Below are 17,588 nucleotides of genomic sequence, written 5' to 3' on the forward strand. Positions count from 1 at the left end.
TAGCAGTGACGTCTTTTTATTGCCTTACTCAAATGAGAACAAATTCTGCATCCCAATTTACACTGTAATCTTACCTGTTCTATTCAGAAGTTCTATTGAGTTCAATGGGACTTAGGGCTTCTCCACGCCAGGCTTTTTATCCTGCTAGTTACTGGGGCTACTCCTTCTGGATTCTTTGCAGGATTAAGATGATCTCCTTACACTGGCTGACATGGGCTGACATTTTTTCCAGGACGTCCTCTCTCTGCAAGTTCTACATGTTTCATACAGCCACTAGATGGCACTGTGATATAGCAGCGATGTAGCAGAACTACACAATTTCACACGGCCATTAATGCAGATTGACGTTTATCACTGCATTATCCCCGATCTTTTAAAAACTGGGATAAAAGTCAGAAAGGGCAGGATACGCCCTGGAGGTTGATGCCGTCATTTAAAGGACTCACAAACTTCTGTGAGTGACCAATCACAAGTGTGCAATAAAAGCCTGGTGTAGAAATGTTCTTACTCCCAGGTAAGTATGAAAAGGATTGCAGCTTCAGAGTCTGTGCTATGTGACATGCATAGAAGATGTTCAGCCCTACATGTGACCTGTATAAAAATTCAGTTCACAGGGACTTCTCTACTACTCTGTTGTGAAGTCTCTATTCCCATCCCACACTGACTCATTAATTTTCCTCCCTCTTCACCCATACACACAATCTCTCCATTCTCCACATGCCAGGAGGTCACATTTCTCATTCTGATAAACCCTCCAGTAATCCACAGCTTTAAAATGAAAATGATGAATGATGGCTTACATCTTCCTTAACTTTCTTGCTTAGGGAACTAAATATTTAAACTCCATTTGTGAAACCAAACCACCCCTCTCTTGTTTGAAATATTCTGTTGATTTATTATGCTTTTGATTTTCTGTAACAATGTAGTTCATCATACTTACGGATCCTTTAGGGCCCAGCAAACCCATGTCACCCTAACAAAACAAGATGAATTATGTCAGTGTGGTATATGCCTGTGCATTTTAAAATATAGTGGATTTCATATTATTCTCTCAATGTTTACAAATTATACCACTATTAGGGAAAATGGGACTTCTTGGTATACTTAGAGGTAGGCTTAAAAAACCAATATAACAGAATGAAAAGTTACAAGCTTGAAGAGACTGGAATAAAGGGTTTTTGTTTGTGATGACTATCTCCTGAAAGTGGTGCTTCCCACAGAAAAGCATTTATATGCTATATTCAAGATTCACCTCTGTAGCATTCTTGCATTCATATTGTCTTCTACAATAAATATGGTTATAAAAATCTAGTGTAAAGTTTTTGCACTGAAATAGCTATGATAGACCTGGGAACAATTTTCAATGGTTAAAACCAAATTGAATATTGTAGGTCAGTAATCATGTATACTGGAACCAAACCTTACAAGCAGAGTGACATCCCAATCACCACATTTATGCCTGTCAACACAGAATTCAGACTACAACTGTTGATAATGGAACTGGCTCACAAACTTTCCTGAAACATATCTTGTAAACCAGCACACAACGGAAAAACTGTGAATGCAGCAGGAGTTGTCCTTGATCTCCTCCATTGCGAAGCTGGTTAATGCATTGCTTTGCAAGTGAGGAAGAGTTTTCTTTGGAGCATCCACTTTTGTGCACTGCTAGAAATAACAGTTTCAGTCCAACTGACAAGTGAAGTAAGCAAGTGAGCTACCCATTTGTGGATTGCAGCTTTTGGAGCCATTCATCCCTAATCAGCAATTTGCTGCAATGTACAGAATCGCTACACTGTCGGTGGTTATTCCCAGCCTGTGATATGGTACAGCAATGGTGGTGCTAGTGTCAGGAAGAGTTGAGAACACAACTAAGTACTATTCTCAGAGATTTATCAGTCCCACTAATTCTGGGAAGACTGGTGCAATAAGTCAAATGTGGGGACATGTGCTTTGTGAATGTCCAATATCTAGAGGTTGACAAAAGACTTGAATTTTAGAATCCTTCCTAACTTTAGTAGTATTACTCAAATGCCTCCTTTTCGGTCATGTTACATGTGCATCTCTTGCACTAGCAGGTTCCATGTTCTCGATGTATGTGTCCATGTTATAGGAAACAAAATGTATTTTTGTCAGTTTTAGATCTGAGTGTGTGAAATTGGGTGAATTGAAAAACAGATCTTACAAGGTCGCCTCTTTGTCCAGGCTCTCCTTCTCCACCAGCACCTCCCTGTATTATAACAAGACATGTATTATAAATAGGCATCATACATGTTCCAGAGTTCTGACAATGTTGGCAACTTAAGAGGCAACGTGAATATGTAAACTCACTTGTTCTCCTTTAGGGCCTGGTTCTCCAACTGAACCCTAGGTGCAAATTAGAAATAACGATTAAAAACAACAGCCACCACTACCTTACAAATTGGTGAGCATAGAGACAGTTAAACATGGCCTAAACAATTAAACAGTGAGCCATAAATTTGACTTTAGAAAGCAAGCTATACATGACTTGAAAATGAAGGATGCTGTCCTTCTATATCGTAAAACAATGAATTAAATTAAAATTAAGGAAAAATTAAATAAAAAATAAAAAATGTATCCATGTGATTAATACATTTCCATCACATTTTCATCATATGTGTATGTTCTGATGCACATTAGGAGCTCCTCTGAAAGCAACATCCACATTCAATTCAAGGGCAGAAGCAGTTTCAAAGAGGTGTGCTTTGTGCACCTGGAGTTGTCCCCTTTACTACAGTGACATGGGAAACCCTTCCAGGGGTGGTGGGATGAGAACTCTGTGCAATTTGGAATTCCTGCATCTCCAAAGAGTTTGAGCTAATATCATCATGTCAACATCTTAATCCAGGACTACTTGATTTCTCATTCTTTTGGCTAGCTGTGATATGGCTGCATTGCAATCGGTTTCTAGTATTTACTTATAACATGGTTAACCCATTCTACTATAAGTGTCAGGAGCGCCCTAGCTGCCTCTTGCAGTCCCCTTCAATAGCCAACTAAGGACACAGATGACAAGGATTCCTTCCAAGGCTTTATTCCTTTATTACTTCATGACTCTTACAGATACTAATCACTAGCGACAAAGCAAGGAACAGCACTGGGGAAAGATAGCAGAGTAGCCTAAGCTCCAGGTAAGGCAGTTGGTCCCCATTTGAAGGAGAACCACGGGAAGACCCTGAACTTATGGGCTAGGGAGAGATCCTCCCTCTTTCCCTTGGGTCCTCAGGACGTGACCGTTGTTTGCGCGCCAAGCAAGCACTATTATTTATTTTATTTATTATTTATTTATTTCATTTCTATACCGCCCAATAGCCGAAGCTCTCTGGGCGGTTCACAAAAATTAAAACCAAACAACACACAATAAAACAATTTAAAATATATAGAACATTAAAACCACAATATAACAATACAACCACAATAAAACCTAGCAGCAGTACAGGAGTTTAAAATACAGATTTAAAACAGCAAAGATAAAAATTTAGAAAGCTAAAATGCCTGGGAAAATAAAAAGGTCTTCACCTGGCACCGAAAGGAGTACAATGTAGGCGCCAGGTGAACCTCACTAGGGAGCTCATTCCAGCGCCGGGGTGCCACAACAGAAAAAGCCCTCCTCCTAGTAGCCACCCGCTTCACTTCCTTTGGCAGGGGCTCACGGAGAAGGGCTGCTGCTGATGATCTTAAGGTCCGGGCAGGCACATATGGGAGGAGGCGATCCTTCAGGTAACCTGGCCCCAAGCCGTTAAGGGCTTTGAATGTTAACACCAGCACTTTGAATCGGGCCCGGAAATGGACTGGCAGCCAGTGCAGCTGGAAAAGTACTGGCGTAATATGAGCTCACAGGCCAGTCCCTGTTAACAATCTTGCTGCCCTATTTTGGACCAGCTGAAGTTTCCGGACTGTTTTCAAAGGCAGCCCCACGTATAACGCATTGCAGTAATCCAGACGAGAAGTTATCAGAGCATGGATAACTGTAGCTAGGCTATCTCTGTCCAGATAAGGGCGTAGTTGGTATACCAGCCTAAGCTGATAAAAAGTGCTCCGTGCCACTGAGTTCACCTGTGCCTCAAGTGACAGTTCTGGATCCAAGAGCACCCCCAAACTACGAACCTGATCCTTTAGGGGGAGTGCAACCCCCTCCAGAACAGGTTGAATATCACCTAGCCGGGCAGACGAACCACCCACTAACAGTAGCTCCGTCTTGTCTGGATTGAGTTTCAGTTTATTGGCCCTCATCCAGTCCATTACCGTGCCCAGGCACTGGTTCAGAACAGCCACTGCCTCACCTGGGTTTGATGAGAAAGAGAGGTAGAGCTGGGTGTCATCCGCATATTGATGGCACCTCAGCCCACACCTCCGGATAACCTCCCCCAGCGGTTTCATGTAGATGTTAAACAGCATGGGGGATAAAATAGAGCCCTGTGGAACCCCATGGCACAATTGCCATGGCACAGAGCAATAATCTCCCAGCACCACCTTCTGGAATCGGCCATCCAAGTAGGAGCGGAACCACTGTAGTACAGTGCCTCCAACTCCCAACCCAGACAACCTATCCAGAAGGATACCATGGTCGATGGTATCGAAAGCCGCTGAGAGGTCCAGGAGAATCAACAGGGTCGCACTCCCCCTGTCCCTCTCCCGCCAGAGGTCATCCCACAGGGCGACCAAGGCAGTTTCCGTTCCAAAACCAGGCCTGAAGCCCGACTGAAATGGATCTAGACAATCCGTTTCATTCAAGAGTGCCTGGAGCTGTCCTACAATCACCCGCTCAAGCACCTTGCCCAGGAAGGGGATGTTGGCCACTGGCCTATAATTGTTAACATCCTCTGGGTCCAGGTTAGGCTTTTTCAGGAGTGGTCTAATTACTGCCTCTTTTAAAGCAGCAGGCACCACTCCCTCTCTCAAGGAGGAATTTACAACCTCCTGGACCCAGCCGGACAACCCCTCCTTGTTTGATTTAATAAGCCATGAAAGGCAAGGGTCAAGCACACAAGTGGTCGATCGGACTTGGCCAAGCACCTTGTCCGCATCCTCAGGCCTCAGTAACTGAAACTCATCCAATAAAACTGGACCAGACGGTGCTCTGAACACCTCTACCAATGGAACTGCATTAATGGTGGTGTCCAATTCATGACGAATCTGAGCGACTTTATCCTCAAAGTGCCACGCAAACTTGTCACAGCGTGCTACCGAGGGTTCCACCGTCTCTCTCCCTGGCCCAGAATGTAACAGGCCGCGAACCACTCGGAAAAGCTCCACTGGACGACACTGAGAAGATGCAATGCTGGTGGAAAAGAACTGTCTCTTTGCCACCCTCACCGCCACAGAGTAGGCTCGATAGTGGGCTCTTACCTGTGTTCAGTCAGACTCAGCACGGGTTTTCCTCCACCTGCGTTCTAGCCGTCTCCCCTCTTGCTTCATTGCCCTCAGCTCAGGTGTATACCAAGGAGCTGGCCGGGCTCTGCTCAGAGGGAGAGGGCGCTTGGGCGCGATCGTGTCAACCGCCCGAGTCATCTCTGCATTCCACAGAGCGACCTGGGCTTCGACAGGAGCACCAGCCATACCAGCAGGAAAATCCCCCAGAGCCCTCTGGAATCCATCGGAATCCATTAATCTCCGGGGGCGGACCATTTTAATAGGTCCCCCACCCTTGCAGAGGGGAAAGGCCGCCAGAAGTCTAAACCTCAGCAGGAAGTGATCTGACCATGACAAAGGGACAGATGTTAATTCCTCCACTTTCAGATCACCATCCACCTGCCCAGTCGAGAAAACCAGATCAAGCGTGTGTCCTTTTATATGCGTTGGGCCGATGACATGTTGGGACAGCCCCATGGTTGTCATGGCGGCCATGAAGTCCTGAGCCGCCCCGGATACAGCGGCCTCGGCATGGAAGTTGAGATCCCCCAGGATCATCATCCTGGGGGTCCTCAACACCAAGTCCGAGACCACCTCCGTCAGCTCAGGCAGGGAGTCTGATGGGCAGCGGGGTGGGCGGTACACCAACAGAATCCCTAATCTGTCCCGGGTACCCAACACAAGGTACAAGCACTCAAGATCTGCACTCGAATGAGCAGGAAGCCTGGAGAGGGAGACTGAATTCCTATAGACCACGGCAACCCCCCCTCCCCGACCCTCAAGTCGGTGTTGGTGCTGCACCGAGTACCCAGGAGGGCACAGCTGGGAGAGAGTGACCCCTCCCAGTTCCCCCACCCAGGTCTCAGTAATACATGCCAGGTCAGCCCCCTCATCCACAATCAAATCATGGATGAGGGAGGTCTTATTTTGGGCTGACCTGGCATTCAGCAGCAGCACCACCAGACCCGAGGGCAGACTGGTAAGGCTGCCAGGAACCATCAGGTTGGGGGAAGAACCAGAAGAGGGGACAGCTGTAAGGTGTCTAGCCCCTCTTCTCCTCAGCTGGCCTGTTAATCCCCCAACGCCATACCTCCCCCTGCCTGTGACCACAGTTATGGTGGCACCTCCCCCACCCCCTGAGTTGCCCAATAGTCCTCCCAGGCACATATTAAAATATTAAGATATAAAATACACAACAGTTTAAAAGAATATAAAAGAGATAAAAGAGAACAGCAGCTAAGAAGGAGCAGATAGTCCACGTTTGCCCCTTCCCCTTGTCTTTAAAGCTGCTGCCCTCTGCTGCTGCTGCTATTTGCTGCTGGTATTGTGGCTGCTGATGTCTCTGGAGAGGCAGGTGGGTAGATCTTCAGGTCCTACACGACTCCAAGTGCAACGCTAAGTGCGCACTTAGCGTCGCACTTGGCACGACGCCAAGGCACACGCCAAGGCGCTGCCTCTGGCAGCCCCGCCTTAAGTACCTGTGGGCGGGGGCAGAAGCAGGCTCAGGCTCAGGATCCACCCGGTGCAGCTGCTGGCTGGTCCTCCTTCCCCAGGCTCCTTCCTGAGCAGCCTCTGGCAGCCCCGCCTTAAGTACCTGTGGGCGGGGGCAGAAGCAGGCTCAGGCTCAGGATCACCCGGTGCAGCTGCTGGCTGGTCCTCCTTCCCCAGGCTCCTTCCTGAGCAGCCTCTGGCAGCCCCACCTTAAGTACCTGTGGGCGGGGGCAGAAGCAGGCTCAGGCTCAGGATCACCCGGTGCAGCTGCTGGCTGGTCCTCCTTCCCCAGGCTCCTTCCTCCTCACTACGCCTCCTTTTGGCGCCCTCCATCTGTCGTCACTCCCTGCGTCTGCGCCGAGCATCCAGCAAGCCCCCCTCCAGCGCTCTCTCACTGCCAGGGTCACTATCTCTCCCAGGAATGCTGGCAGGAGGAATCTCTGCCAGCTGCTGTGCTTGTGAGAGATGAGTGAGCTCCTCTCCCACGGATTGCTGTTCTTCCTCGGAATCAGAACTGCTCTGGGGCTCTATGGGCTCAGTTTCCACCCTGACATCATCCCTGCTCCCATGAGGCTCCCCCTCCTGCTCCTCCCCTGGGGCCCGGGGTTTGTGGGGGTACAGCTGGTGGAAGCGCCTCAGCAGCAACGGAGCATGCACATTTTCCGTGGGTTCCCAGGATCGCTCATCTGGCCCGTACCCCTTCCAGTCCACCAGATATTGCAGGTGGCCACAAGAAAGGCAGGAGTCCAGAATCTCCGTGACCTCAAACTCCTCCTCCCCCTCCACCAGCACTGGTAGCAGTGGGGAGCCGGCCAAGCGATGAGGGTCGCCAGAAACTGGGGGGAACAGCAAGGACCGATGAAAAACAGGATGGAACTTCATGGACGGGGGGAGAGCCAGGCGAAAAGCAACAGAGTTAATCTGGGCCGTAATCTGGAAAGGCCCAGTGCGACGAGGCGCGAGCTTCTTTGTGGGTGAGTGAGAGGGGAGGTATTGGGTGGACAACCAAACCCAGGCCCCCAGTTGCAGAGACGGACCCGGCTAGCGCTGCTGGTCCACAGAGGCCTTGTAGGCTGTCTTGGCTTGTTTGAGGGAGTCCCGTAAGGGGTGGTGTATCGCTCACAACTCCTCTAAAAACTCATGGGCCACTGGCACCGAAAAGAGAGCTAGGGTGGATGGGAAAGCCTTGGGGTGGTAACCAAAATTGGCAAAAAATGGAGTTTGGCGGGTGGAAGCATGGCAGGCATTGTTATAAGCAAATTCTGCGAGAGGCAGCAAGGAAAACCAGTCATCTTGCTGGTAATTGACATAACAGCGCAAATATTGCTCCAGAGTCATGTTGGTGCGCTTGCTCTGACCATCCGTCTGTGGATGGTGGGCGGAGGAAAGATGAAGCGTCACATGCAAGTAGCTCCCTCCAGAAATGGGCAGTGAATTTGGCCCCCTATCCGAAATGAGACCCTCGGGCCATCCGTGGAGCCGGAAACCATGTGCCAAAAAAACCTCCGCCGTCTCCCTGGCTGTGGGCAACCCAGAGCAGGGGATGAAATGGGCCATCTTAGAAAACAAATCCACCACCACCAGAATAGTGGTCTTACCGTGTGAGCAAGGCAAGTCAGTGATGAAGTCAAGGGAGAGCAGTTTCCAAGGTCCTGAGGGGGTAAAGCAAGGCTGTGGGCTTGCCTGAGGGGCCTTCACCCGCTGACAGGTTGGGCAGGAGGCGACATAGGTCTTGATGTCCCGACACACACAAGGCCACCAGAAATCCCACGTCACTCTGTGCAGGGTCTTGGTGAAACCAAAATGCCCAGTGGTGGGGGAGTCATGGCACTGATGGAGGACCTTCTCGTGGAGGGGTCTAGAAGGCACATAGACCCAGCCGGAATGGTAAAGCAGGCCACCTCACAAAGAGAAGGGGGTAGAGTGGGGGGGGCAGAGGCTAGCCCCAATTCCTCCACTTCTGTGTGGACAAAAGCATCCTGAGCCTGTTCAGAGTGAAGGAGCTCCTCCCAAGAGTGAGGCACCGCAGCTGCCGCCAGGCTCTGGGGGGGGGGGAAGAATTGGGGGGGGATTTCCCTCACCCCCTGGCTGGAGGTCAGGCTTACGAGAAAGAGCATCTGCTTGTAGGTTGTCGGAGGCCTTCACATGGCAAATCTTAAGGTGGAACCGGGGGAAAAAAAGCAACCACCTAATCTCCCGCTGGTTTAAGGCACAGGCTGTCTGAAGATGTTCCAGGTTGCGATGGTCGGTTCTAACTTTGACCGGGTGCTGTGCCCCCTCCAGAAGATGATGCCACGTCTCCAAAGCAGACTTGATGGCCAACAGTTCCTTCTCCCAGATGGTATAATTCCTCTCAGACATGTTCAGCTTCCTGGAGTGGTAGGCGCAGGGTTGCAACCCGCCGCCCGCCCGATCTGGCTGAAAAAGCACAGCCCCCACCGCAAAGTTAGAGGCATCAGTTTGCGCTACAAAAGGCTTCCTCAGGCTGGGATGTAACAGGATCGGCTCAGAACTAAAAAGCTTCTTAAGTTCCTCGAAAGCCTGTTGGGCAGATGCCGTCCAACGAAAAGGAGATTTCCTGCCCTTAAGGAGGTCCGTGAGAGGAGATGTCAGCCTAGCAAAGCTGGGCAGGAACTTTCTGTAAAAATTTGCAAAACCCGGAAAACGTTGCAAGTCCTTCTTGGTGGATGGAGCCTGCCAGGAGAGGACAGCCTGGACCTTTGCAGGATCCATCCTGATACTGTCAGCTGAGATAATGTAGCCGAGATAGTCCAAAGAGGTGAGGTCAAACGCACATTTCTCCAGCTTGGCATAAAGATGGTGCTCTGCGCACCACCGCTCTAGTTCCTCCAGTGAGCGGGGCTCGGGTAGCTCCCAGCTGCATCGGGGTCTCCTCCGCCCCCACCGCAGGGGCAGGGGGTGGGAGAGGGGGCAGGAAACATGGGGGAACGGGAGGAGAGAAATCTCGGCCCCCGGCACCCTGCCGTGTCTGCCGGCACCCCTCCAGCCAACTATCTAACTGGAGGCAGGTCTAAGTAGGTGGGCTAGGCGTGCGTGCCAACTCATCCAAGATCTCGTCGTTCAAACTGTCCAAAAACTGAGCCACCAGCACGGCATCGTTCCACTGTAAATCCTGCATCAGCAAGCGAAAAGTTGTCGCGTAGCTGGAAACTGAGTCCTTGCCCTGTCTGAGGTGGCGAATCTCCCGAGAAGCCGTCCGCGTGCGCAGGGGGTCACCGAAAAATCTGGCCATTGCTGTCATGAAACCATGATAGTCCCCGAGCAGGGGGTCATTTGCGAGAAGAAGTCCCGAAGCCCATTTAGCTGCCACGCCTGAAAGTAGTTTAATGATAAAGCCCACACGAACCTGTTCTGTCAGGAAATCCTCAGGTCGAAGGCGCATGTACAGCTCCGATTGGGCACGGAAAATCTGAAAAAGTTCTTTCTCACCAGAAAACTTATCTGGCAGAGCCACCGGGCACTTGCAGCAGGGGGGAATCGGGGGGCGGGGTTGAGCCGCAGCTTGCAGAGCCTGTACGGCAGTCGTCAGTTGAGCCACTTGATCACGAAGAGCCTGGTTCTCTTGTGTAAGAGCTTGCACCACCGCATCCATGGCACCCTCCAGAAGCAGTAAGAGCAGAGAAAGAAAAAAAGAGGAACGGGGACCAAGCTGTCAGGAGCGCCCTAGCTGCCTCTTGCAGTCCCCTCCAATAGCCAACTCAGGACACAGACGACGAGGATTCTTTCCAAGGCTTTATTCCTTTATTCCTTTATGACTCTTTCAGATACTAATCACTAGCAACAATGCAAGGAACAGCACTTGGGAAAGATAGCAGAGTAGCCTAAGCTCCAGGTAAGGCGGTTGGTCCCCATTTGAAGGAGAACCGTGGGAAGACTCTGAACTTATGGGCTATGGAGAGATCCTCCCTCTTTCCCTTGGGTCCTCAGGACGCGACCGCTGTTTGCATGCCAAACGAGTGGAGCGCCTCCTTTCCGCACCCTCCATCTGTCGTCGCTCCCTGCGTATGCGCCGAGTGTCCAGAAAGCCCCCCTCCAGCGCTCTCTCACTGCCAGGGTCACTATCTCTCCCAGGAATGCTGGCAGGAGGAATCTCTGCCAGCTGCTGTGCTTGTGAGAGATGAGCAAGCTCCTCTCCCACGGATTGCTGTTCTTCCTCAGAATCAGAACTGCTCTGGGGCTCTATGGGCTCAGCTTCCACCCTGACAATAAGAATACCTCAACATAAAAACAATATTTTAAAATAATCTTAACCAGAAAGAAAGAAAATCCAATTATCACAATGGAGCAATGCATGGGGCTTGAGGAAATCCCACGTTTTATTCAAGGAGGCTTATGGCTGCTAGTGAGACAGACCTTTACACTGCTGCTGCTGTACTTTCTGTTTACAATAGTAGATCATCAGACCATATCAGTTCTCATTGCTGTCGGTTTGAGTTCCATTTAAGCAAAAACCAGTGAGGGCACAGTGTCTCAGGAAGAGCAAAGGTGGGTAATTAATGCCTGCAGAAATCTGCCTTGCCCATCCATTGTGCTCCCTTAGTTGGCAGAGAACTCATATTTGTTTCCTCCATTGTAGCTGCAGTGCAAGATTCCCTCCTCTGACTTTAGCTTACTGCTCTCATGGCCTGCCTTCTAATCTAGGCAGTTATGAGACCCTAGCTCCAAGGCAATTCAGGATCTTCAAAGGTTTGAACACAGGACTGAGAGCAAAATGTGCATCTCTAGCAGGGTAGTTAGTTATTCAAGGTTGCATTCAGAGTAAAATGATGTGATCTTGTGTATAAATGAATTTTTCCTGCCCTTTCAGTTCAAATGTTAACCCTCACTCCTCGTTCAATTATCTTCCTTTTCATTTTCATGTCAAGGTGCTGGCTCTCATTCTCTCCCTCCCTCTTTGATAGAATGTATCCAGAATTCCCTTATGTCTTCACTTGTCCTGCTGTCTGGGGTGCACTGATTGGGGCATTTATTTATGCCACCAGGATTGGTTTACTAAACTATCTCTCAAACCAGCTCTAATGAAACTTGATATTTGTAAATGCTACCTTTCTTCTTCCAGGACTCCACACTTTTAACAGTTTCAAAGCAGACATGAAATCCAGTGGGTGAAGCTTTCTATCTTCACACCGAGACAAGCTTCTCCTGTTGAATTTCTGTCATGCTGTTCTTAAAAGGAAGCCTTTCCACCTGTACAAGACCTTTTTCTACAAGACCGATCAGAAAGGCTTCCCATTATTGCTCTGTTTTTCAAAAAAAAAAAGGTGGGGGAAGGAGAAAGACTTGTATTTTAACAGCACCTAGAACTTACGACTAAATCAAACAATAAAGAAAACCTTAAATTAGAATTTTAATTAAGGCTGCACTTCTAAATATACTTTCTTACTTAGTTGTAAATCAGGTTAAAAAACAGCATAACTTAATTCTGAGTAAATATGTTGAAAATCAGAGTACTAATGTATGAGATGTTTCTTTACGGGAAGGTTTAATATGCAGTGTGACAGAGTTTGCTCCCTCACAGTCGACTTTGCCCTGTCTTTGCCCACTCTCCTCTGGTTGGGTGTGTGTGTGTGTGTGTGATTCAATATATCAAAGTATTTTGAAGTCCTTTATATTGAAGACACACGTACACACACAATACCGTTTCATTTACACTTCTTACTTCTCTTGGCTTTCATATACAGCAACACACCTGCTGAGCAGCAAGAAAATACAAACACAGGGAAAATAGCAACAGAAGCAAACTAAATAAAAGTATTCAGTACCTGCTACTAGCTAAGGTTTCTGAAAGGTACATTTTGTATTGCATTTAAAAATAAAAAAATGTGGCAGCGCTTTTATATAAAGCACTGCATTTTAGCCCAAAGAATCAGCGTGCTGCAGCAACGTGGGCATGAATACCATTGCAACAGTAGGCTAAGCTGAGGCTTTTATGTCAGAATACTGGGCAGGCCGTTTGTGCCACTGTTTCCATGGCGTGCCCTGGATGATGATGCATCACAGTATCCTGCAGAGCTAATCCTTCGTGTACAGGGAAACAGTCTGCTGTGGCTATTTTAATGTTCCTATTGTGCACCTACAATATTGGGTGTTGTTCCTCTCATGGATTTGAGCCTGACTTATCCCAACCTCTTTATTTCTGTCCATTTGATCTGGCAGCTTGGGCTGGCTCTTCAACACACCACAAGAAGTTAGGGTGGCCACTTATGAATCGCCAAAAAAGAGAGGAAATGCATCACCAAAGAAGAGGGTAATGATTTATATAAAATTTGTATGTGCTAGTTTATATGTCTAGATATACATTCAGAATAATTAGTATAATTTAAATAGAAATACAGTATATCTTACCACAGCATGAAATACTGTGACCAGGTGATCTGTACTGTTCTGTTGGCTGTCCAATCTGCTTACTGTTGATGGGCAACAGTTTTTATGGTTCTTTAAACCAGAATTGGACAAGGCAGCTCTTCAAACAGAGGACGCTTTCAAAAAGAGGACAGTCCTCTGGCAGCCCTTCAAATAGAGGACTGCCCTCTGTAAAAGAGGACACCTGGCCACCCCACAAGATGTGCAGGAAGTATTCCTGGAAAAGGCAGGTACCTCCTCATCCTCGCAGAATATGGCTCTGCAGGCACGCTGGTCCCAGGTTGGTAATGGACCAGAACGTGTAGAAGCCCTTAGCCTATGCAGACTGTGGGGATCAGATATGCTGAATGAACAGATCTGGTCCTGAACATAAGCACATCCAGGGCACATCTACATTAGAAACTTATATTGGATTTATGCCATTTGAAATGTCATGGCTTCCCCCCTTTCCCCCCACAAAAAAAGAGTCCTGGAAATTGTAATTTGGTACAAGTGCTAAGAATTCTCTTTTAGAGATCCTTAGGCCACTTTTTATAGAACTACACAAGCAGAGTTTCTAGGAGAAGAGACTAACTATTAAGACACCTTAATCCTGTAATATAGATTTGCCCCTAGATACAGCTACAATCTGCAATTAATACACTATCAATTAAAGCCAGTATGACTCCTATGGAATATGTCAGCTGGTTGTGCATTATAGCTGTGCTGTGCAAGGACTGGGGACAGGGACTTTGGAATAGCAACATCAGTGGCATCTGCCACAATTTTCAGAAAAAATACAAGGAAAAAAAAAGAAGAATACAAAGATTTTTTTTCAGAACAGAATACAAAGGAACAACTCTACAGCCCTTAAACTTGATATGAGCCACTGCATCCTAGTTATATCACTCTCAAATTGGAGAAAACAAGACAAATGCAGGTAGAACAGGCCTGCACAGCTGGTGACCCACCAAGCTGAGCCATATATGGCTGCTGACTTAGGTTCAGTAAACCTCCTGCTTGTGCCACCTGACGGGAACTGCAAAAAAAGGTAGCAGTCAAACCCTTTCCAGGCAACAATAACCTGTAGATGCACTCTATTTGGCTTAGTGGTGGGTTACATGTTATGTAGGCCCAATGTAGAGTGAGTAAAACCACTCGGCAAAAGCTTCCAGACATTTCACAAAATGTAAAAGAACATCAGCATTTGTACCTCTGTAGCCATTCCCTCCTTCAGCAATGATCCTTCTCAAGTCCCATGCTGCTATTGCCATCATATTGCCATAATCCTGCTTCCACATTTAAGATATAATTATCCTACGAATTTAAGTGGAGAAAACAGGACTTAAAACAGAAACATGCAACATTTTCTCCATACTATTGAATGGGCCAGGGCAGCTTGCCTTTAACGTGGAGATAGGAAGAATTCATGACTTGGAAAGCAGCATGGACTCAGAAAGCCTTTGTATGTACATTGCTGGAAAGAGAGAAAGGACTCGGCCTAATTATGAACCTCCATAAGAATAGAGTGTATTATCTAGACCTTAGGGCAGGGGTGGGCAATATGTGGCCCTCCAGATGTTTTGGCCTACAACTCCCATCAGCCCAACTTGCCAATGGTGAGGGACCATGGGAGTTGTAGGTTAAACATCTGGAGGGCCACAAGTTGCCCACACCTGCCGTAGGTCATAACAAAGTAAAACACTTCTTTGAAAAGCAAAGCAAAATGAATATATAAAATCAACTGTTATAAAACAATTACCCTATTTTTGGCACACCTTTGGAGCCACAAATGCAAAGGAAGCAACAGTTTCTAAAATGTTTCTGTCCCCCTTGGCTTGGTGAACAAAAACTTGCTGGGTTGACTAATGGTCCCTCCCTCTATGAAAACATTTCAAAATATTTATTTCTTAATTCCTTATATATTGAGCATTGGAATAAGTAATGTGACAGATCTTTGCCACAAATGAAGGCTCAGTATGTTAAGGAGCTTTCCTACGCTGACTATCCAAAATTGCAGTGGGCTATTAACTTCTCTATGAACAGCAGTACCTGTAAAATATACGATGCATTTCAGATGAGTTCAGCAGCTAGGCTAAAAGTGTTGCATATTGAGTGAGTCCTGCTTTCAAAAAGGAGGACATGAGGGTAGTATCAGCAAGGGCTGTCGTTCAGTGGTAATCGACTTTGCATGTGGTTCAATCCCCAGCAACTCCAGGCAGGGCTAGGAAATATTCCTATCTGAAACTCCGGAGAGCTGCTGCCAGTCAGTGTACATAATATTGAGCTAGATGGGCCAATGGTTTGACTCAGTATAAGGCAGCTTCCTATGTTCTTCCAGTTTTCACTTATGCATTCCATTAATGAAAAAGCGTGGAACCCCTTGCAAGCATAATGAAGCCTCCTAGCATAGCAGGTATAGCTATCCGGGTCAATTACAAGGTATAACCCTCATACCAAACCTCTGCATTTTCTGCCTACATCATGCAAGGATGTGAGCACCTGTGTCTACTCATGTGTATAGAGGACAGTGTCAAACATTATCTCAGTGACATCAAAAATTGCTTCCCTGTGGTCATAAGTGCATGCAGCTACCTGACTGCTTGCATTGCCTTCCTAGGTAGTTTTTGCCAGATCACCAAGGAGTATCCACTCCAATGCTCCTACTCCCAGGAAGATACTGTCATGGCTCTGGACCAGGAGTCCTCTGATGCAGAAGAGTTGAGCACTAGTAGCTTAGAGGGGACAGTTCCATTCCACAACTCTTCCTGAGTCAATTTGCCAGTACCAGTTCTGCACTCCATCTTTGGAATCCAGAGAAGGTATCTTTGCCACCAGACTCTGATGCATGGATTTTGGATTCATCAGAGGATCAGGAAAGTCTTGAAGAGCATTTCCCGAATACATCCGCAGGGTTCAAAACCTCTCTGCCTACAAGAAGTCAACAGCTGCATTAAAAACAAAAACAAAAAAAGCACTGACCCTTTACCTGGCCAGATACAGCACTCAGGGGTGGCTTCAGTATGGATGTGCTAGACCTGACTATAAACCTCTGGCAGTTGCTCCAGGTCAGTGCTGAAGCAACTTGTTCCTTCTGTCTCAGCTGCAGGATTGTGGTCCTGAACTCTAGCCATGGGACTCTGAAAGCACACTTTCAACCCTGTCCAGGGTCTTGACCCTTCCTCAAAACCACCTTGGCTCTGGGACCTTGCCTTCCTCTAGTTCACTTGGGCAGTCACTTGGGCATTTTCCCTAGGTGGGGGAAATCAGCATGGACAGGATAGGTACAGTGCTGGCACAGATACTTACCACACATTTTAAAGCCATGTAGGAAGGAGGTTCAAATATTTCCACAGCTGCATAGATCCCTAACCATATTCAGCAGCAACTGTGCCACTGAGGGAATGTTCAGAGCTCAAGAAATGATGTTTGAAGCAGGCCGTGATGGAAAATGTTGGGGCACAATGTTCCTCCTTCACACAGAGGAGCATGCAGAGTGCTAATAGAGAGGAGCCTATTAGTACTCTTCCCTCCTCGCCAAGCTGTCCCTGTGCATGCAGGCCACTACTATGCTAGGCACACTGCAACAGTACATCCAGCCATTTGTAGGGAATGGAGGCCCTTGTGTGCCTCACATTGCTGCATTCACTGGCCTGCTCATCTCCAGCTCTCCACTGTACAGACCACTAGCAAGAGGAGTACAAATAACTAGAGTGCTGAGAGCTTGGAAAAAGCAAGCCACTGGATGCAGCAAGGTGAAGTACAGGAGGGCCAGGCGCAGTACACACTCCAGTTGGTTACTCCAAGTGTGCTGTTCTCCATGGGCAAAAGGATGGGGTACTGTACCCTTCATTTTGTCCAGGAACATATTTTCATACAGTGGAATAAACATTGCAGGTAAGGGATCCCCAGAAGAATTCTAAGAGCTATGTTGCATCAGACTAAGGGTCCATCTAGTCCAGCATTCTGCTCACACAATGGCCAACCAGCTGTCTGTGGGGAACCCACAAGTAGGACATGAGTGCAATAGCACCCTCCCACTCATGTTCCTCAGCAACTGGTGTGCATAGGTATACTGCCTCTAATACTGGTGGTAATATATAACCATCATGACTAGTAGCCATGATAGCCTCCATAAATTTGTTGAATTGCCTTTTAAAGTTGTCCAAGCTGGCAACCCTCACTACATCTTGATAAAGTGAATTCCATAGTTTAAATGTGTGCTGTGTGAAGGTCGTCCTTTTATCTGTCCTGAATCTCCCAGCATTCAGCTGCATGGGATGGCTCTGGGTTCTAGTATTATGAGAGGAGAAAAATGTTTCTCTATCCACTTTCTCCACACTATGCATAATTTTGTACACCTC

The 17,588-nt window shown here is 47.6% G+C and overlaps 1 protein-coding gene across 1 annotated transcript in view; it reads right to left on the minus strand.

The window, feature by feature from the left end:
* Positions 1-17,588, minus strand: part of COL9A1 (collagen type IX alpha 1 chain) — a 116,733-nt gene that overhangs the window by 22,336 nt on the left and 76,809 nt on the right. The window contains exons 31-33 of the mRNA XM_084813598.1: positions 2,329-2,364; positions 2,183-2,227; positions 941-973 (exon numbers count right to left, since the gene is read on the minus strand). Of these exons, the coding sequence (XP_084669724.1) occupies positions 941-973; positions 2,183-2,227; positions 2,329-2,364 (114 nt within the window). The remainder of the gene's footprint in view (positions 1-940; positions 974-2,182; positions 2,228-2,328; positions 2,365-17,588) is intronic.

Source organism: Heloderma suspectum, chromosome 1 (assembly GCF_057233095.1).
Source record: "Heloderma suspectum isolate Gila_16-S chromosome 1, 16-S_ref, whole genome shotgun sequence".
Classification (NCBI taxonomy): Eukaryota; Metazoa; Chordata; class Lepidosauria; order Squamata; family Helodermatidae; genus Heloderma; species Heloderma suspectum.